At 42.6% G+C, this 23506-nt stretch overlaps 1 protein-coding gene across 1 annotated transcript; it reads right to left on the reverse strand.

Annotated features, from left to right (window-relative positions):
* Positions 1 to 9396: 9396 nt before the first annotated feature.
* Positions 9397 to 17452, reverse strand: LOC542085 (uncharacterized). The gene is made up of 3 exons (NM_001111719.1): positions 17353 to 17452; positions 10399 to 12508; positions 9397 to 9673 (listed from the first exon to the last, which is right to left on the reverse strand). The coding sequence occupies exon 2, from the start codon at positions 12486 to 12488 to the stop codon at positions 10452 to 10454; it is 2037 nt and encodes a 678-aa protein (NP_001105189.1). The 5' UTR covers positions 12489 to 12508; positions 17353 to 17452; the 3' UTR covers positions 9397 to 9673; positions 10399 to 10451.
* Between the last annotated feature and the right edge of the window lie 6054 nt (positions 17453 to 23506).

Raw genomic sequence — 23506 nt, forward strand, 5'->3', positions numbered from 1 at the left:
CTTATTGTGTTCAAAAGGGGGAGAAAGTAGCACCTTCAAAAATTTAGTATCTTAAAACCCTCTTGAACACTAAGAGGAGGAATTTATTGAGGGGGAGTTTTGTTTAAGTCAAAGGAAAAGCATTTGAAACAGGGGGAGAAAATTTCAAATCTTTAAAATGCTTCTCAAAATCTTATTCATTTACCTTTGACTATTTGCAAAAGAACTTTAAAAAGAATTTACAAAAAAATTTGCAAAAACAAAACAAGTGGTGCAAGCGTGGTCCAAAATGTCAAAAATTAAAGAAACAATCCATGCATATCTTATGAGAATTTATATTGGCTCAATTCTAAGTAACCTTTGCACTTACAATTATGCAAACTAGTTCAATTATGCACTTCTATATTTGCTTTGGTTTGTGTTGGCATCAATCACCAAAAAGGGGGAGATTGAAAGGGAATTAGGCTTACACCTATTTCCTAATTGATTTTGGTGGTTGAATTGCCCAACACAAATAATTGGACTAACTAGTTTGCTCTAGTCTATAAGTTCTACAGGTGCCAAAGGTTCACAATAAGCCAATAAAAAGACCAAGAAAAGGGTTCAAACAAGAGAGCAAAAGACAATCCGGAAGGCACCCTGGTCTGGCGCACCGGACTGTCCGGTGCACCAGGAAACTCGACGCCCAACTCTTCACCTTCGGGAATTTTCAGAGGAGCTCCGCTATAATTCACCGGACTGTCCGGTGCACCACCGGACAGTGTCCGGTGCCCCAAGGGAGAGCAACTCTGAACTCGCCAGCTTCAGGAATCCGCTCCGCTATAATTCACAGGACTGTCCGGTGAGTCACCGGACAGTGTCCGGTGAGTCACCGGACAGTGTCCGGTGAGTCACCGGACAGTGTCCGGTGCACACCGGACTGTCCGGTATGACAGCGGAGCAACGACTACTTCGCGCGCAACGGTCGACTGCAACGCATTAAATGCGCGCCTGCGCGCGCAGAGGAGCAGAGCACGCGCGAGTGGCACACCGGACAGCTAGGCGGGCCCACAAGTTAGAGCTCCAACGGTCGGAACCCAACGGCCAGGTGACGTGGCTAGCGCACCGGACAGTGTCCGGTGGCGCACCGGACTGTCCGATGCGCCCGTCGACAGCAGCCTCCACCAACGGTCAAGTTTGGTGGTTGGGGCTATAAATACCCCAACCACCCCCACATTCAAGTCATCCAAGTTTCTACACTTCTACACCTTACAAGAGCTATAGCATTCAATACTAGACACACCAAATAGATCAAATTCTCTCCCAATTCCACACAAGGCTTTAGTGATTAGTGAGAGAGATTTCTTGTGTTCTTTTGAGCTCTTGCGCTTGGATTGCTTCTTTCTCTCATTCTTTCTTGCGATCAACTCAATTGTAACCGAGGCAAGAGACACCAATTGTGTGGTGGTCCTTGCGGGGAAGTTTGGTTCCCGTTTGATTGAGAAAGAGAAGCTCACTCGGTCCGAGGGACCGTTTGAGAGAGGGGAAGGGTTGAAAGAGACCCGGTCTTTGTGACCACCTCAACGGGGAGTAGGTTTGCAAGAACCGAACCTCGATAAAACAAATCCTTGTGTCTCACTCCTTATTCGCTCACGATTTGTTTTGCACCCTCTCTCTCGGACTCGTTTCTATTTCTAACGCTAACCCGGCTTGTAGTTGTGATTAAGTTGCCCTATTCACCCCACTCTAGGCGACTTTCAATAATAAGGTCAGTGATATAAAATCATGACTACCACATATCCTCAGTATGTAGTATATCATTATGCACAATCCCATGAAGTGTGCTACAGAATGATTAGTGTAAGTGACCACTAATCTATGTTGATAGACATTTATTAAATAGTAAGTCCAACTTACCAAAAGTATGTCATTGATCTTGTACCTAGGGATCTTCTATAGATATCCAAGATCAATATATCCAAACATAAGGAGAGCATGAGTACACCTAGAGATCATAACTCGATCTCATGTGCTGTTAGCTACCAAATCATTGCAAAGCAATATCTGGTCGGATGCTCTTGCAAGATACAACAGAACATCTCATGATCTGAAAGAATCAAATAACCATGATTCTTTCATATTGAATTTCTTCAATATATGTTGGATATAGACAACTTTGTATCTAAGATACTCAAGATAGTTTACTTTGAATTGAAAATCTCTTTCAATTCATATCCTCTATCTCGAACTCCGTCGATAAGGAATGTATGAATTTGCACTAAACATACCACTCTTCGTGTATCCCTTTGGAAGGAAGGATTCACTAGGTCGAATGTACCATATTTGACCTGAACGCTCTAAGTCACAAAGACTTTCCAAGCATTGCAAATTTGTGATTAGTGATTATGTATTTTGAATCCTTCAAGACTCCACAAATACCATAATCCAGTGACCACATAAGCATATGTTGTCACTACATATACCAACTGCAAAGATAGATGATTTACTGCCCATATTATTGTATCGGAATTTAACTACTCACAGTAGAGGAGAATTTATAGCATTAAAATAATGCTTGGGTTTGCGTATAAACCCAGTTGCTACTAGCCATGCTTTCTCACCACCTCATTGTTTCCAAGTCCATGAAAACAAACTTGTATCCACAGTAAGATACCTTGAAGTGAAAATAAGTTAACACTTCTTTCCGGTGAGCAAGGCTATCTCTGCAACACTGTATCACTCAATAAGATCCAGTTTGAGCATACTCGTGCTCTGCTATGGCCATAGTCTTTTGGATCACTTGGAGCGCATATACAATTGCTGAGATGTATGTGTCGACACTTGTAGCTTTTAAATAACACAATTCTCCAGTTGACATGAAGTCATTTTCTTATGTACCCTTATGATTCGTCGTGAAATCCCAAAACGAGAATCAAGGGCTTCCGATAACCTAGCCTCATCAGTGCGCACTGAGCTAGGTTGTGAATGTCTTCCATTCACAGGATAATCCATATCCTATAGGTGTCCACCAACACTCGGTTGGTTACCAACGAATAGTTGGTCTGCATTTACTATCTCAGGAGGTCTAGCCTTCAGCTGCTTGCAAGCATATTAATCCCAATTTGTGACCATACTTCTCCCCCTCTTATTTACAACATCATTGTAATAGGGAGTTTAGTGGTGTTCCATTTAACCACTCTTTCTAGCACTTCCACATAGGATTAATTTGAGTGACACCTCATAGTAAATGCACATGGCAGTTAATTTGCAACTTCTTGCAAATCATTCGAACCCAAAGGTTCAGTTTTAGTACGTGATCCTGAGCCTGAATGCTTATTGCATTCATTATAATTTCATGGCATTCTTTTTGGTACTTGAAATCTCCCCCTAATGCCTGGAAAGCTCATGATTCAAGCAAGCATACGGGCCGTAAATAGATTCTCATGAAGAGATTCTAAAACTTAATGATCGACGGAGAATGAATTCTCACATAGATCCCCAACTTTCTGTGTGCCCATACATGTACGCTGCGGTGGTGAGATTGAGAAAACATACCCAATGTACGCATGGGAAATCTTTCACGGATTCCCACGTACTAAAGGCATGTTTGGTTCACTACCTCAGTTGCCACACTTTGCCTAACTTTTCTGCCTAAGGTTAGTTATTCAATTCGAACGACTAACCTTAGGCAAAGTGTGGCACATTTAGCCACAAACCAAACAGACCCTAAAAACCACAGGGGAACTTGTACATGCAGTTAATCACAAGTCAGGAGTGTGCAAAACTTCCTGACTCCAACCATAACCAGTTGGAAATGACAATTCATTATTGATGGTCATTAATTATCTAAAATTTTCGAATCTATCACAGATTCATCATATCCTTTATGGATATCATTCTGAATACCAAAACAAACAATCATCATTGTAAGCACATTTGGTAAATTCAGTAGTGTGGAGGCTAATGTGCTCAAGCTTGAGACATTATTACTTAATGGTCATGTGTTGTCCGAAGGACATACTTGAGGTCATCATATAGATGAACCAAAGAACCATATAAAGCCTTCAATGTCCATACCATCTTTGTAATGGACCACACTCGTTCTTTTGAAGCAATTCAAAGAACTTAACCAATTCGGATCAGATTTTAAGATAAGATGGACTTAAATCTCAATTTCGATGATACTCATCAAGTATCCATCGTATGGGAAAAATGACCAATAGAATTGTCCATAACTTTTCATTTCATCCCAATAATGGAATTACCAATTCAGTCTTACCCAGCATGGTAAGGATCATCACATGAAAAGTTATAAGAAATGCAACACATTGTATGGGAGGATGTATGTAGAATACAATCCATAAGAAATGTTTCCGAGAAACACATGCAATATCCATCACTATCACTTTGTGTTTCCATATGATAGAAATTTTATGGATATCTCTATAATTTGGTAAGATAAAATTAGGATATATCAACACATCCTTGATACTTCCATTACCAAAAGGGGACTAGATATTAACATATCATGATATCGCACGAAGCGATGGCTAAAATATTCTTTTCTCTTTCCAAAGGAATATGAGAATATTTTGTTTCCCCAGTTATAGAGTTTGTGGCTCAATTCTCCACATTGCATGTTTCTTCCTCAATTGGAAGAATCCCTGTACAAGTTTGCACAACTCAAATCAATGAGTATTCAACTCCCTTGAAGAGTTCGTTCAACTCTAATCGATGAGTTCGTTCAACTCAAATCACATGAGTGATCAACTACAATCGATGAGTTTGTTTAACTCAAATTCATATGAGTTTTTACACTCAAATCACATGAGTGTGTTCAACTCACATTGCATGAGTCGAACCTATCACAACATCAATTATGAGATTATACCAAATCTCATGCATCATTTATATAGTACTCAAAAGAAAATCATCTAACAAAGTGGTCTTCTCTTAGAAAAAAGAAGTGTTGTTACATGATTAGTCCAAATCACGATTTACACAACTAACCACTGATATCATGTCAGATGGAAGATTGAAGTACACTTCATATCTTAGCTTTCATGAGTAGTATGCATCTATTGGGATTTCATATACAAGATTAGATGCCTGGGCATACAACACTATATCACATATAGTGTAATGACAAAAGAGTTTGTAATACTCATTGTCCTTCTCTTTTTAATGTGCTTATATATTTGCTTTCAAGCAAAATATATGAATACAAAGTGTTAGGCTACAACATAATGTAGACACATACTCATAAGTCCACAAGTCTTATGATTTTCTTTGCTATTCATTTTGCGCTTGCATATCAAGCCGCAAAAGCACATAAGTTCTTTTCATAAGAACCGTAAGAGAAAGAGAGCATCTCATTTCCTCCAAAATGAAGAGGTGAATTCCCATATCATGCAAAAATGAAATGAACATATCCAATGAACATTAAGGATAATTAAGCCCATTAGGCGAGTTCATCAAACTCTATTAAATAATTATCCTCCAAATGGCTTAACCATTTTCGTTTGTTGTTGCAACTTTGCCGCAAAATATATCATATCTTTATATGTTGGAGAATTCCAGGTATCACATAAAGTGTACCAAAGATTTTTGAAAATTGGTGTACACAACGTAAATAATCTCCATGTAATGAAACAATAGAGTAGATCTCCCAGTAGTGGGCAAAACTTTTGCTGCCTGAAAGCATAGTCTCTGGGCTGATATATTCAAGGAACATACCGCAACCAATGCTTAGGACTCCACTACCCTGTGCTTGACCAAAATTTCAAAAATAAAATGGAAGTCACCATAAAGGTGAATAACCAACATCACATCTCCAACATATCTACTTGGAAGAACACATAGGTAATCATCATAACCATATGATGTAGACCTCTTACTGATGGGCAAATAACATTTTGCTGTCTAAAAGCTTGGTCTTAGGGCAAATAAATTCCAAGAACTTATTGCAGCCAAAGCCTAGATCTCCATCATGTGTTGAATAATCCCAAGTTGAATATATGCATCATATTTTGCAAGAATTCATCATTTAATTAAGTAGAACTTAATTAAAAGAACTCTTTGAGTTGCCAGCATGACCGCAACGTACAACCTGGCTTGCCTGAAGGTTCCAAACCTTCCAATTGAATAAATACTTTGAATATTAGTGAGCATTGTATAGATAATCCTCAAATTAATGAGGTAGATCTCCTAGTAGTGGGCAAGAAACTTGCTGCCTAAAAGCACGGTCTCTGGGCTGATAAGTTCATGGATGAACAAACCATAGCCCCAATGCTTAGGTCTCCACTACCCATACTCGACTAACTATCAAAGTAAAATTCAAGAACTCTTACATGTGATATGAGTTGCCTGAAGGTTCCAAACCTTCCAATCGAATAAATACTTTGAATATTAGTGAGCATTGTATAAATAATCCTCAAATTAATGAGGTAGATCTCCTAGTAGTGGGCAAGAAACTTGCTGCCTAAAAGCACGGTCTCTGGGCTGATAAGTTCATGGATGAACAAACCGCAGCCAATGCTTAGGTCTTCACTACCCATACTCGACTAACTATCAAAGTAAAATTCAAGAACTCCATATCCTGTTATTTTGGATAGCACATATAGGTAATCATCCAAAGAGATGTAGACCTCATAGAGATAGGCATTTCAAATGCTGCCTCAAGCACGGTCTCTGGGCTACTAAACTCTATAAAAGAATTTAGCGCAACCAATGTTTAGGACTCTATCTCCCTATGCTCTTAATCCAAAATAATGTAATTTTATTTTGCATGTAGACCATTCAGTTTTGACTTATTAATGTGCTATGTTTTCCATGCAAACATAAAAGAATGCAAAAACAAAAGTAAGTCGAAAATATGTGAATTATAAATGTAAGTAAAATATAATTCACTAACAAGTCTACATTTTTTATAATAAAAACAGACAAGTATGTACAATTACATATATCATAAGCAATCTAAATATTTAAATTTAGATACTCAACACTGTTGAAAAACAGTAATTTAAATGAGCACAATGTTCGTCTGATTATAATTGTAGAAAATCAGAGACAAAAAATAATAAATTTTGGAGTTCTAAATGGCCTATGTGGTCCAACCAAGCCAAGACAGCCCATTAGGGCCATCTTAGCAAAGCCATAAGGGGTGGCGGCTAGGGTTAGAAACCCTAACCGGCCACCCAAACCAACCGGCGGCCAGAGCACGGCCCCTGGCGGTGCAACCCCACGCGGACGCGGCCTCCGGCGGCTCTGAGCCAGGCGGCCATCGGCTCCGACGGCGCACGGCCTCGTGCGGCCTCCGGTGGTGCGTGGGCGGCCTGGGCGCGGCCAGCCCTAGCCACGGCATGGCGGTCGCGGCCTCAGGCGTAGATGTGGCGGCGTGCGGCCCTCGGCCTAGAAGCGGCGGCGCGGGGCACGACACCCTGGCGGCCCGGGCGCGCGGCTCCCCCGGCGGCACGAGCGCACAGGCCCTGGCGGCGCCGGCCCCGACGCGGTTGCAGCGCGGGGGTCCAGACCCGGCGGCACCTGCACCGGCGCGTGGGCGGGCACGGCAGCCCGGCCTCGTGCGGCTCCGTCCCCGACGCAGGCGCGGGTGTGGTGGCCCGGCAGCGCGGGCGCGATGGCCTCTTATCAGGTTGGGCCCCGGTGCGGGCTCAGCCTCCGGCGCGATGCCTCAGCACCGGCGTGTGTGGGCCCCGCGGTCCCGTCGAGGACGCAGACTTGGCAGCCCCATCGGCGGTGCTGGTAGCCCCAGCGTGGGGCGCGACGATCAGCCACGACACAGGATTCGGGTGTGGGTGCCCGATCCCAGCGGACTCCCGCGATCCTGGCCGCGCGCTGGTCAGGTGCCGCGGACGCGATTGACGTCTGTGCAGCGCCACGGCCACCAGCGCCTTGACTTCCAACTGCCCCGGTGCATCAATCGAGCACAAGAAATTTTAAGAAGCAGCAGAGTATCCTCCTACAAGCATGCAAGCAGACAGCAAAGCCTAGTGCGTCTACTCCTACGGAACTTACACTTTTAGTGCATCCAAAGCAGCAGAGTATCCTACTACAAGCATGCAGCGGCGTGAGGATCTCCGATTCCCTGGCCTCGTCTTGCTGTTCGTCGATGGAGAGCATGTGTCTTCCTGTTGATTCTAGAGGCCCAGCCCTCCAATTTTCTTCAACAGCGAGCGTTTCGTTTTCTCCATTCTCGCGTGAGCAGTGCTGATAACGTGCCGTAACTCAGTGAAAACAAGATTCGAGAGAATAGTGTAAATGACAGTTGTAGATCTTTATTGCAGAGATTCTGGTTTATATACATGTAGATACAGTGTCTCCTAAAGGGTGTGTCCTTTGGGAGAAAATTGTGTGTCCTTTGGAAGAAAATTGTCAGGGAAGAGATCGTCGGGGAAGAGGGTTGATCACATGACAATATATGACAATATTTTGTAACAGAATCAACCATGGCGTGAACAGACCTGGCGGGGCCCAGCTGACGGGCCGAGACATGGGCATAGGCCCACTTGCACGCTCAGTCGGCATGGGCGACCATGCCCCTCACCGATCGCGGTGGCAAGGGCCATAGCGCAGCCTTGTGTGTCCCCGTCGGATCAATAATGAACAACGCTACACACAAACCATCCAGCCGCAAACAGATCTGTAGGATTTGGAGAAAACTGTTAAGTAACCCTAGATAGCTAGATAGTGTTATGTAGACAAATACTAACTCTACTCCGTCTTAAGTCTCTATATAAAGAAATATGTACCTCTCATAATAAAAAAATGGAAAGAGGTCACAGGCACAACCCTACATATTATGCCTCATGTGTTCTATGAGTAGGTAGATTGCTAGGAAAGGGAACGGGCTTCTACAACTTCTCACGTCTCTACTGCTGATGGGAGTGAAAGGAGCGGATCTGATGATCCATGGTAACGTAGTTCTCAACACGTTATTAGCACGCTATAGGTATCAGATCTATACTTAGCAGAAAATGTGGTTTTAAAAAACAGCGAACAGGCGATAGGGTGTAGAGGACCAGGAGACGAGCCGACCAGGCTAGTCGGCGGGTCCGGGACTCGTGTACGTAGTTACGCTCGCGCCCAAGTGCTGGGACCGCGGTTCTAAGGAGTAACATCTCTACCCGACCTATCCACCCCGTAAAGTCTACACTGCAAAACAATGTTCACATGTACACACACGGCTGCTAGAGAGAGATGGCCTTATGGTGTGCCAGCCACATTGCATCTCACCTGTACCTCTCGCAGCAAATTCCCTTGGCCGGCGCCCACAAGAAAACCTGGTTCCAAATTGCATCAACTGCATCCTTTGGTCCCTACCTGAGCACTCAGCATACACCTGAACATTGCTGAACATAAGGGCAAGGGAGGACGAAAATTCGAGTCGAAAGCAACATGATCCTTAACCAGGATAATTTACAAGACCATATCCTAACAACCAGGCGTCCAACGCAAGCGGGGCTGATAACAAGTCTACAAAAGCCGGTGCAATTGGTGGACAAGTTTAGCGGAAGCAATGCAGCAATCCACGCCCACATAAACATCCGAGGAAATGGTGGGAAAGCGACCACCATGCAGTTCAGAGCAACAGAAATTCTACAGCTCGCTCGACAACTTACTGTCTTCACAGTACACATGGCAAATGACATCATCTGTCATATTATCCGGAGACTAAATTTGGTTTCATAGAAAGGATCTGTAAAAGAAATAACAGCGCAACACGAGTAAGAGGTCAGACAAATTTCACCCTCCAACGAATTATACAAGTTAAAACTTAAACATGGTAGCGTAATGCTGGGCAAAGAACAGGCAACATGCGCAGCATTTTCCACTCTAGAGTTTAAGCAACCCTAAACCAACTTATTCGATATAAATATAAAAGAAAATTGGTGAAGGTAAATGCATGATTCTGTGCTAAATGGCTTCATTTTATGAATGACAACTGTAATGAGTCAGAAAACTAGGAATTTACGGTGTACCATGCAGGGTGCCTTTGTTTCAGAAACTAAATGTGCCACATGGAAACTTGTTCTTCTCAGCTTACTCAACATCAGACCTACAGAAATATTCTAACGTACTCCCTCCATCCCAAGTAAATCAAAAGGGTTAAGATACTAGAAAATAATTATAAAAAAATCATGTTTTTTTTGTTTCTTCTAACATGCTTTGAGTTTCATGCTGATTTTTTTCATAAAAAAGAAAGAGGTGCTACAAGCCTACAACACTCCATAAACTACAAAATCATATGTTTATTTCTAAACATTTCCATGTCTAGTTGGTGTCTAGACTGAAGACAGCCAGATTGCATGATTATACCATATATAAAGGCAGGTTGCAATTCATATGTTGCCCATTTCGTCCATAAAAAGGATGAAACACGTCGGTGGTGAAAGAAATAAACCCATTGAGAAAAGAACCTACCTAGCAGAAAGTGGTTTGCATGATTAACCACCAAGAGCACGTCTCTCAACCCATCAAAATAATCCCCTGCAGTTTTGTGATCCACACACGCAGTTCTTCGTTCTACGAGAACCTGAACCACTAGATTCAGCTCCAGCAACACCATAGTCATAAGTCAGTTCTGTCATGGGTGGAATATGCTTCAGTGCAAAGAACATTATATGCGGGTGTCCATCATCTCCGTGATCATATTGAACTGGTTGCCAAAAGACATTGGGTGAGCAACTGTGGTTCATGAAACGGGAGACATTTCCCATGTTTTTTGCACTTATCTTGACAGGCAGTGGTTCAAATTCATCAGGCGATACATATGTGCTTACTTCACCTATCAGTTCAGGTCCATAATTCCATTTTAATGTCTTCTCGCCAGGGCATACAGTTTGAAAAATGTAATCATCTTCACTATCATTCAAATTAAATTTGAGCTCATCAATAACCTCACCGGCATACTCACATATAAATGAACCAGCACGAATAGGTTCCCAGCAGCGAAGACCCCAGCCTCGATTTGTGGTCCTGAAGACCTCGAAATGTAGCCTGGACCCTTTTTGGGTCACTCTGTTCCTGCAATTTGTAGAACAGTTGCAAGATTCACCACATTCGTAGACTATTGGTTTGCGGCATGACAACAATCCTGATGAACTGAAGGGTAAATCGCCTCCATTATGTTGTCCACAAGCACAACTGGCGTCGCCAGGCAAGCAAACGCTCTGGCATCCACAGCCCTGCAACTTTTTCATAGAACTGAGAGGCCTCAAGTATTTGACCTGATTAGTATAAGTGAAATGTACAGGTCCTTTCTCATGGTCTACCTCATTGACGAGACAAACAGGCAAAATTTCAGCCTTAGATGACAGATCAGCTAGTAGGACCCTGCCTCTGGTAGCAGGATTATCTATCCATCTCTGAGTCATCTTCCATAATGCAGCTCCATCACGCTGTCCAGGTTCCCGCAGCAGCTTGTACTTGAAGCAATTGACACCGTACTTTGTTCTCTCCTTCCAGGACTCGTGAATCTTGTAGAGACCATCATATATGTAAATTTTCCCAGTTAGGCAAAATGGATCCTTGAAGCCGCGTACAACCCTTATCTCATTCTTCCTATGCAAACTCCTCTCAAGAGCTAGGTTACCCCTCTCAAGCTTCTGATCATGCCTCTCCTCAGTATTCCTATTATTTCCACCTTGACCACTGTACACGAGCACATCTGTGTCATCATCCTCATTCTCATAACCTCCTGCAGAGACAATACATATGGCTACAGAATCCTCATCTTTTCCAAATTTAGTAGTCATGTAATCAATGCCTCCCATACTAGGTGCATGCAACCCAATGACACACAGCTCCATCCTAAAATAGAAAATATCTCCTATTTCAACTCCAGGTACAGTTCCTACCCTCTTGCCTGAATTCGCCCTGATGTTACTGGCCATCATGATGGCACCAGCCTTCAGGTCTGCACGTCTGCTAGCATCCTGTGTTTCATCCATCTGCAGATGTCTTCGCCTGAGGGCCTCAAAAGTCATGTGAACTGATTCCACAAACTCCCTGGGATCGGATGTAGAAGACAGAAAGACAAGCTCTTTGCCAGCAACAAAATTCTTGTATGTAGGCTTAGGGCGCTTTAACTTACCATTTGATCCATCACGACCAGAACCAGGAGGACGGCCTCTCCTAGCCTTCCGTTCAGATGCCAAACCTTGGTTGCCCGAGTAAGGCTCATCATCATCATCATCAAGTGATATGCTTGATCTTGTCTTGTATGCAGAGATAGGAGTGGCATCAATGGCACCATTACCACTGGTGCCCGTATAAGAAACACCGTTTGTAGTGGCGCTGAAAGTAGTGAACGATCCAAAGGCAGGAAGGTTCCCTGCACCAAACCCAATTGGAAATTGACCAACCGGAGTGACACAAACCAATGGTGGTGTACTTGACTGATTAACATTGACTCCCATGGGGGCAGGGAACATTGGAGCTAAAGACCTTAATGGATTGGCATCTAGAAGCACCTGATTAGGATCAGGTATGAAATTTGAGGCCCTGTACATCTTAAATGTATAGAAAATTTCTGCCAAAGAAAGTAAAATCTTAGTGGACATAAGACAAACGAAAATTCTTAGTGAGTAAGCACAGACTCAAATTTGGGTAAATCCTCAAGAGCGTTGCTGTAAGCAAAATTAATCCTTGAGCTGCATCCCAAGGAAAAAATAAATGTGTGCTGCAGTAATCAGCACATGATAAGCCCTATTTTACAGTCCGGTATACTTTTGTAAACCTACTGCTTTGCATAGTTTCTCAGTGCATGATGTGTTGGCAAAGTACTTCTAAACCAAAGATTCACCAAACAAAGAACTCGAAAATTCCAATATAATTGTTGGATTCTTTTTAGCCCCTTACTCCAGTAGTTGTTTTCTACCATAAGTTGTTTTCTACAACACATGAGAATCAGAAGATACAACAAGTTAGTGCAATCGAGAAAACTTGGCACCCATACAACAAAGAGACCCTGCTACTACAGAAGATCGTCCGAAAGGCAGATTTTCGTACTAATTTCCAACGTAGAGGATCAAGAGGAACGCCACTTGGATGTGAAGCACTAGTTGTGAGAGCAAGATTAGGATGCTCTCGCAACTTGGCACTACTCAGTGCATGCACCAATGGACAAGAACCATTAGGTTTTTCTCACAACTCTGACGCGCTATTTCCAATCAGAGGTCTCACCAAAGCTATCCTTGGTAAAGCACGCATCATTGACACTCTATTGAGCAAAGGCATTTTGCTCTAGTGAAGAAGAATGTCAGGTCCAAAAGGATTTATATAGACAATCAATCATGCATGGGGGCTGAAAGCAATAATGGAGACAAATCAGATCCATCAAAAAATAGGAAAAGGCAGAGTCGCGGGTACAAGGTACATATTGCATGGAAAAACAATAATGGAAGGCATATCAGAGAGAGAATCAGATGACAGATTTCATATCAACAAAGTAATGAGACAGACACATCCGATACAACAATAAAAGTCCAAAAAACATTGATAAGTGTTGCAGAACATCAACACTAACCTCGACGACAATGCATCAAGGTTCGTCGAAGAGGTTAATCGAAGGAGGGCAATGTGTCATCTTTGGAGAAGAGCGCACAAGAGAGTGAGCAAGACTCCGATTAGATGTGGGATTGGAAGAGCTTCCGGAGGCTTAAGACAAATATACCACCTCCGACGGCCTACCAAGATATATTCTAGTCCCACTAATGATCACCTAACCTCCAATACTGGAACAACCCGAATAACGGATAGATGAACAAGAGTGACCGACTGAACAGGCATATTCACCCATTAGAAGGATTCTCCTAGCTACAGCTGATAACTATTCGACTTTGGGTTGAACCCTATCAGAAGAATTCTTCTAGCTACAATGCTACTGCAACTACTTCAACTGAGCCTAGGGGCTCAAGCCTCTCGGATATTATAATATTCATTATGGGAACACTAAAGTGTGTGCCAACAACGAGTTGACTATACAACTGGTATATGTTTCAAAAAACTCGACCGGGGAGGAAAAGACCGTCCTCCCGGTATTATATTAAGAAGAGACCAAAACATGGTCCCAGCCAAGAAAATTCCTGAACCCTGGCCCCCATCACTAGCGGGTCATCACCGCCCACTCTGCACCTGCCCAGCCGGAGGGTGGCGCGCAGGACGTAACCCGGGAGCGGGCGGGGCACAACAGGGGGGGGGCTTAACCAATCCCGAAATCAACCCCCGAGGAGGATCGAACTCGGGGCCTGGAGGTGCTACTCGGAAGCCTTAACCATTACACTAGAGGCCCTTTTCGCACCGGTAGATGTTTCAAACCATCAAAGTACATTTATAGCCAGGAACCGCCACAAGCAAACAACAACATCAATCTTGTGACAAGCCGATACATTTATTCGTCGGCAACCTTTTCAAAGTTGCATTTATGAGACGACAACACCTTTTTTATTTTGGACAGATACAAGGACAAAACTTGGTGCTCCCCTGACCTCGCAAAACAACAAAGTACCTCAATGATGAATGGTACTTCAGAATCAGAACAATAAATGGGAAACATTTCATCCGGTACAGATACACTTCCACAAACAACATATATATCTTACAACTCGTCAATGACATGCAACACTATAATCCACTTGGACTACGTTCCCTAAGGACTAAAAGGACATATACACAATCTCGGAGATGATTTTTTTCCAAAATACACCTCCAAGCTTGGGGCTACAAGGGGTAACACCTAAACGGTTTTTTTTTCTTTTTAGATTCTGTAGAAGATCTTTGATCTAATTGCTACTCAATACAACTCGAAGTTCAAGGGGTACACCATATGGTGTGCATCTAGTGATGTGCCCCATATTTTTCAACTTGGCTCCCCTTCAAGATGATTCTACAAATCCTCATGAAGCTCAAGGGTTTCTAGAAAGTATGTACCACAGGATCCCGTGAGTATAGGAAATAACACATCTAGTTGGTGGACCAATTAGCGTGTTGAAGGGGATACAGTACAAGACGGTGTATTCTATGCAACAGAAGGATGAAGTTCTAACCGGTTACGATTTCCGGTATGATTAGTACTCAAATTGTAAGTTGGTTAGGTCTATAGCTCATAACCGACTCATAACTCTAGCCAATGCATATACAAAGGGAGATAGAGATCTTCCATAGAGGCAACGGGAATTGATTTTATCGCATAGAACTAGAGTCGATTGCATCTATAGATAGAGTACCAGACCGGAGTTGAACACATCCAACTGAACACACTCTAATCAAGCATACAAACTCATATATACATATCATAGCATCAACCACCCCATCCAGGACGTAGGGTACAACGATTTGGTTGTCTAAAACTATCTAAATCATGTGTCATTTGTCCTATACCCCATCACAACTCTTCATTTCCATCCTCTATGAACTAAACCCACCACATGAACCATCCTATGGTGTACTGTGTAGTACTAAACACCAACACCATTGATTATCACAAACTCTATGTAACACAAAATTATTAGCCATTATGAACACATAACCCACAAACATGCCAAAAGCATACACATACAAGCAAACCCCGTGCCCTTGTGGCCTTGCGTTATTCAACGTGAATAGTCTTGAATCCTACCATCCACACCAACCAAACCATCCAAACCAACAAGTGGGAGCGGCAAGAAGTTTTGAAATATAGAATCATTAGTGAATTCAATGTTGTTATGGATTATGCTCTTGTGAAAGGGCATCTATGAGTTTGTTAGGTGGTCTGAGTAGCACTCCTCAGGTCCTGAATTTGATTCTCCGTGAGAGCGAATTCAGGTTGTGGTTAAAAAAAATCCCCTTGTATGTCCCATGTCAAAGCACAGGTCTAAGGCCCGGCCCCGGTCGCGGTCGTTCTCATATGGCTACGATGTAGATGTGTATGGGTGGGATAGGGGTTCGAGGGTTTTCTCGACCTGTGTGAGGTCTTCTTCTTGATATAATGCCCGGAGGCTGTCTTACCACACCCCACTCCCCCACCCCCGCAGATCAAGTTTTGGATTGCGCTCTTGCACTGGTAGACCTGTTCATGGTTTCGTTCCAAACTGTTCAACTGCCAAACCAACCTGTACCAAACTGCAATACAGGATTCAAATGGGTTGGATTAACCGGTCTGGAAAACCATTGAACCCATCAACATCACACGCTGCACCAAGGGCACGCTAGTGCTGGCTATGGACACGCCAACCAAATTGCTCGTATGCCACCCATCCATCGGCCACATGACACCACTCATCAACAACACCATGTGGCACAACCTCACCGCCTTCTAGATCAGTGTCCTTCTGGGCACTACAGTACCGTGGGCTCGACATCTTTGGCATCAATGAGAAGGCCAACAGCACCATGATCTTCAATGCATTGCTCTACCGCCACATCTTCTGGTCAAGCACTGACAGTGTGCAGCATGTGGGCTGCAACAACAATTACAGAGGCAGCGGCAGACAGGAAGAGCATGACATGGCGCTTGAAGATGGATCACGCGTTCCTAGACAGAGAATGGTACCGCAAGGGAGTGAATCAACAAAGGGCAGTCAATAGCTCCATGAAAAAGATCGAGGATTTTGCAATCAGTGGTGATGGCGGCAGCACTAGCATTATTGGACTACCTGATCATAGATATGGCCCACATGCATTTGCTCCTAGTTCAGCCCAATGAATAATTTTCTGATGGTTGAACCAGTCTAACCCACCAAAAAACAAACCATGAAACTGTGAGTTCAGTAGGTTGGGCTGGTCTCAATAGCAACAGCTCTGGAAGCAGTGGGTGAACAGGACTACACACTGGAACCAGGGTGTCGATGACGATAAAGTCAAAGAAGTTAGCAGGTGATCAACTGGGAAATTGGAAATGAGTTCATTGAGTGGGGAATAAAATAGGGTGTACTGGAAGAAAAGTTTACTCAATGAAATGGTCATTTGTATGGTTTCACTGCAATGTTTCCATTATAGTCCAAATGAGACGTGATTTTCAACGAGAGCCATGAGGTTATGAAATTTGAAGGGCAGAAGGTTGGATGAAGATGTAAATCATGGGTTTACAATTTCAAGGTAGAGATCAAACAGATGCCAGATTCTCGCTGGCGTGGTTCCACCTGGGATTCTAGCTCAGGAGCAGTTATGATGACCCAAAAAAAAACCAAGTGGACTGGCCATAGCCACTTAGCCAGGACGGACCCAGTAAAGAACACACACCTAATTGTGTTTGCAAAAATGTGATCAAAAAAAGTTGCATGCATAAAACATGTATACACTTGTAACAGGATCGGATCAGATCCGAATACAAATAGCTAGGGTTTGGGGGCTCGGTTTCGCACAGCGAGAGCGGAAGGGAAGGGGTGCGCCTACCTGGTGGTGGGTGCTCGTCTCCAGCGAAGGTCCGGAAGATGGAGACCTGCGCACGTAGGTCGGCGGCAGCGGCCGCCGCCCAGTCGTCGTCACTACAGAGCGCAGGCACGCACAAGAGAACAGAGAGAGAATGCAGGGGGGGAATGGGTTGCAGAGAGTGAAGAAAAAAGCTGGGCCGCAGGGTCCGGTCAAGACTCGAGACTAGCAAATCTGTCCGTCCATTACATGTAACCTAATATATCTAGAAAATCATATTTCATATGAATATAAATTATTGTAGCTTATTATATAAACAATGGTCATAGATAGCGGATATAGGGGGTGCAGGATATTAGAGCATCTCCAACAACCTCCAACAAGAAATAATCTATAAAAATGATCTATAATTTAAAAATAAGGATATTTTATAGAATTTAGGGCACTAATAAAACACCCCGCTTCAACAGTAAAGCTTCAATCTAGCAGCCCACTACGGTATAGTATATTTGAGGCACTTGAGAGGGTGCCCTATAGTTTTTTGACAAAATTTTATAAAATGAGACACTGTTGGAGTGTTTTTTCTGTATAGAGCCTCATATTTTAATTTGAGACACTAGTTTGAGGCATTGTTGGAGATGTTCTTATCGAAAATAAAAAAACAGAGGAAAATAATTTGAGAAGTAAAAAGATTTAAAAATATTTTGCTCTTTAACGTTACTAGTAAAAGTGTACGTGCACGCACGTGGTAAAATAATATTATACGTCGCATAGATATTGTTCATTGACCACTTTAGTTATTTGCCATGGTTTTTTTTAATTAACCTTGTTAAAAATTAAGGAAAACAAGAGTCAGGAAAAAAGGAGATTTAATAGTCACATTAGTAAATGCATGTGCATGAAGAAATGGGTATTGATGCACCTTTATAAATCACAAGATTACTCATAAGCCAGGCCACACAAAGAATTATCCTTTGATCCAATGCAAAAAAAAACTAAGCATACAAGATATGGAAATTCACCGGTTGGAAACAACAAATCAATAATAGGCCTTACCTATAGATGTCCAAACAGCATGGGCCACCCGTTTGGCCCGTGGCACGGCACGAATTTAGCCCGGTCGAAACACGGCTCGGCACGGTCGGTTACGGGCCCGGGCCGGCACGGCCCGTTTAGCGGGTCAGGTATGGGCAAATACGGCGGCCCGCGTGCTTTAGCCCGGCCCGGCACGATAAATGGGTCGGCCCGACGCCGGCCCGCATATTTGAACACAATATAAATGCATGAGAACAGCCCGGTCAAACATAATATAAATGCATTGATAAATACATACATTTAATTCTCTCATAATATGTAAATACTAAATACGCGACCAAACATATATAAAATGGATACATAAATATTGATACACTTAATTCTAAGCAGAATAAATGCACACATAAATACAGACGCAGGCTGAGTGATCATTTCATATTTGTATTAATATGATATTATCTTGTGAATTGATAAATGAATTTTGTTGTCTTAATATATATAAATAATATGTTATTATATATGATTAATTCTGTTAAATGTATGTATTTATATACTGCTACTGTTGGTTCGGGCCAGTGGCCGGCCCGGTACGTTGAGGCCCATCGGGCCAACGGGCCGGCCCGACACGATTTTTCCCTGTGCGTGCCAGGTTTGGGCATGTCTCTAGGCACGTGGGCCAGCCTGGCCCGGCCCTATTCGTACTGGGCCGAAACGGGTTTGAGCCAGGTCCATGTCGGGTGGCCCGTTTGGACATCTATAGCCTTACCCCATTATCGATTCACAAGGGACACTAAATTTAAAAGGGAGCAGACATATATTTCCGAGATTGGAAGGTCAAAGTGTTATTTGATAATGACCCGGTAGAATCACAATTAACCCCTATCTATACTATATCTAAAGCACCAGTTTCAACGGTCGTCGTGCGTCATTTTTTTACAAAAAAAACCCTATTCTTATTCCATCCAACCTGTCGCACGTATGTGTCACCATTTTACAAAAAAAACCCTCCATCCCTGCAGACCCACGTTCCCGCAGCCACCGACCTCGCAACATCCGCCGACTCCGCGCGCAGCTCCATCCCTGCAGACCCACGTTCCCGCATCCGCCGACCTCACAAGACCCACCGATCCCGCAGCATCCGCCGATCCACCGATCCGCTGACCCCGCGGCCGCCATCCCCGTTCTCGCAGCCACCGACCTCACAACATCCGCCGACTCCACGCGCAGCCGCCATCCCGCCGACTCCGCGCGCTATTCCCGTAACATCCGTCGAATCCGCCGATCCCCGCTGACCCCGCAGCCGCAGCCGCCATCCCCGCCGACTCCGCGCGCTGTTCCCGGAAACCATCGCGAACCCGCGCGTGCCGTCCCCGGAACCATCCCCGAACCCAGCCATCCGGGTCTGAGATGCAACCCTTGTGCCGCCGGACTCCCAACAACCTCCGTGCATGCCGCTGGTCACCCCAACCCAACCGCCCCCGGATCTGCCCCTCTCCTATATCAATGGTTTCATCCCCACCCATCCTCTTCCAATTTGGCTGCTGGCTGCTCGCGGCGATTCCCTGCGGCTTTGCGACGGAACTGCTCGAGATAAAGTCCAAAGAGTCGTCCCTCCACGTGCTGCTTCTTGCTGGGAACCCAGGTCCGTGTGTTACATGTTCTTCCATGCATGTGTATAGATTATTCTAGCATGATTTGTATGGAATCAAGAATATAAAACTGCTGTTGCTTGTTGTTATCTGGAAGGAAGACTTCAATATATAGAATAACTCAAACATGGCCTCTGAACTCATCTTACAAGACTACATGCTGATTTTGAACAAAGGTGGACAGGCTGCAAACATGTAAATATGTGCAATCGGCCCCTCACAGGATGACAACATAGAATCCATACATCTATATTACATGACAACAGAACTTTCAAATTAAAGAATATCTAATTTTACCTATCACCAGTTGGTAGGTAAAAAATTATCCAACATACTACTACCAAGAAATAACAACTAAGCTGGTAGCTTTGCTTGAAAAACACACTAATAGGTGATTTAGTATTGCAGTTATTCACAACTTTCAGCAAGCCTTGACAGGAAGGTGCAGGTTAGCATTTTGCACCACATATATGTGAGAATATTGTCTAAAAATCTAAAATATTATACAGAGTTTGGTATTGATACAAGCCAGAACCATTAACAGGTTAAAACACAAGCGGGGAAATAAAGTGAAGGGTTCTCCAATTCAGAGTAAAGGAATAGTTAAAGTGGAAAACTGAAAAACAAAAACATTGTCATACCTCCAGATCAGCAGCATTTTCTTGAGCAAGTTCAAGTGACTATGGGTCAATATCAATACCAAGAACATGTCTGTGAATCACAACCATAGCAATTCACATTATTAATGGATGATAAGGAAACTAGCCACCAAACTGGTGATACCCATTAATTTATGGTTACATATATCAATGAGCATTTAAAATTATTACACACTATCTAAAATCATTTTATGACATGGAATTCTACTCTTTATTTTAGCTTCACCTGCAAGACATGTGTACAATTACTATGTTTGTTACCTTTTTTGTTTCCTAAAACTCATTTGGAGCTTTTTCTGTTCTTTATATAAATTTATAATAGGGGTCAGCCCCTCCTGATTCCCTCAAAAAAATACTAACAAAAAAGAATAGACACAATCTACCAGGACAATTGCAGAGGAAGCCACTTTTTGTTAGATCAATCAGCAAACAAACTGTGCAAAATTACAAACATAAGCACTAAACAGGAAGTTTTTTTGTTTTCAAATATTGAAGTAGACATTACTCAATAGAGGGATTGTCACAGGAAAGAACATGGTTACCTAAAACTACCAAGTTAAACATACTCACTCAGCATCCAGTAAAGCACTCGCCACAGCCAGAGTGCCACAGCCATAGCCGAAGTCAGCTACCACTTTGCCGGTTATGTCATTGAAACTATTCTCTGCCTTGTATCAATACCAAACTCTGTATAATATTTTAGATTTTTAGACAATATTCTCACATATATGTGGTGCAAAATGCTAACCTGCACCTTCCTGTCAAGGCTTGCTGAAAGTTGTGAATAACTGCAACACTAAATCACCTATTAGTGTGTCAATATCAATACCAAGAACATGTCTGTGAATCACAACCATAGCAATTCACATTATTAATGGATGATAAGGAAACTAGCCACCAAACTGGTGATACCCATTAATTTATGGTTACATATATCAATGAGCATTTAAAAGTATTACACACTATCTAAAATCATTTTATGACATGGAATTCTACTCTTTATTTTAGCTTCACCTGCAAGACATGTGTACAATTACTATGTTTGTTACCTTTTTTGTTTCCTAAAACTCATTTGGAGCTTTTTCTGTTCTTTATATAAATTTATAATAGGGGTCAGCCCCTCCTGATTCCCTCAAAAAAATACTAACAAAAAAGAATAGACACAATCTACCAGGACAATTGCAGAGGAAGCCACTTTTTGTTAGATCAATCAGCAAACAAACTGTGCAAAATTACAAACATAAGCACTAAACAGTAAGTTTTTTGTTTTCAAATATTGAAGTAGACATTACGCAATAGAGGGATTGTCACATGAAAGAACATGGTTACCTAAAACTACCAAGTTAAACATACTCACTCAGCATCCAGTAAAGCGCTCGCCACAGCCAGAGTGCCACAGCCACAGCCGAAGTCAGCTACCACTTTGCCGGTTATGTCATTGAAACTATTCTCTGCCTGATTATTTATCAAATCAACATGAATACGATAAAGCTAAGTGAATAGCAAATTGTAATAGTAGAGTTTTAATATCTGATTGCCACTTGCACCAGACCGACACCACCATCAAGATGGAATAATCTACTCAAACTGGCTATCCACTCAAAGCTTCTGTATACACTTTTACGAGACTAACAGCCAGGCAAAACATGACCATGTTGAATTATAGGTTGAAACAGGCCAATAAGAATTGGAATATTCCCAACCCAAGTTTAGGCTTCAATGGGAGTCTCAAAATGTTCCATTGATGAACCTTTCAAGCCACGGTGAAAATTATAGGTGCTCTATTTTGCCAAAACTGAGATCAAAAGGGACAAATACATGCATAGACAAGGTCACAAGGTTCATTTTTTTCTATGCGACAGGGCACTGAAGCAGTTAATTTCTTGGAACAAAACCACCCAACTCCAGCGGTTATACTACTGTTTAATCAGCTAGAATCAAAGCTGCATTTTGCGGCACCCAATTCCATAGCCCCACTACTCACGAGAAAGCCCGGCGCCGCTTCCCAAGACTATCCCAACAAAAGAAAGATACTCATACATAGGCATAGCATCCTGAAACAAAGCGGGAAAGGAAGTATCCAGGGATAATATCATAACAGGGATGGGCAACAAGGGTACCATTCTTTTAACAAGCAGGGGAGCTATGTATTATTATATTAGAACAAAGAGGTTTACAACCCTTAAAAACATCACACGCACTGACACCATTGCAAAAGTATTTTTCTGAATATTTGTAACACGTGGACCATGAAATTGTACTTGTTAGGAACATTCAGAAGATGGAAGTATTTTCTGTGACAAACTTCTGGAGTTTTTGCTCTAATTATTCTATAATGACATAAAGAAAACCACATGAAACATCAATAAAATATGAAGATATTCAAGACAGGAAACTGAAATATATGCATCAGCTGTTTTTTTTAAAAAAATATACAGCAACTGTGGGAAATCAGGAAACAAAGGCATTGAATGCCCAAAATTGGTCACGAAATTTCACCATCAAGACTACAAACTCTGGGCAAAGCCTATTCAATACTAAACGCTGCATGCTAAATTTGAGACAGGCCCAAACGAAAAGATTATTTAACAGCCAGTGTTAAAGTAGTATATGATAAAAAACAGTAACTAAACCAATGTTTAGCTAAAACCATGCAGTATCTAAAATGTGATCCGCACTAAACATACTATCATAGGCCAAGCATCAGTTTTAAAAAGCTCGCTTTTAGAGACTTCAATGATGTAATATCTCAGCAAGCTGATTGGACTGCATTTCGACAATGTACGACGAGTTATATTTGTTGATATTGGAAGCGCTGAAACTACTGATAGCTGA

The sequence above is a fragment of the Zea mays genome, chromosome 8 (assembly GCF_902167145.1).
Source record: "Zea mays cultivar B73 chromosome 8, Zm-B73-REFERENCE-NAM-5.0, whole genome shotgun sequence".
Classification (NCBI taxonomy): Eukaryota; Viridiplantae; Streptophyta; class Magnoliopsida; order Poales; family Poaceae; genus Zea; species Zea mays.

Coding starts and splice junctions, on each gene's coding strand:
- LOC542085 (NM_001111719.1), bottom strand. CDS start 12,488: ATGTACAGGGCCTCAAATTTCATACCTGATCCTAATCAGGTGCTTCTA.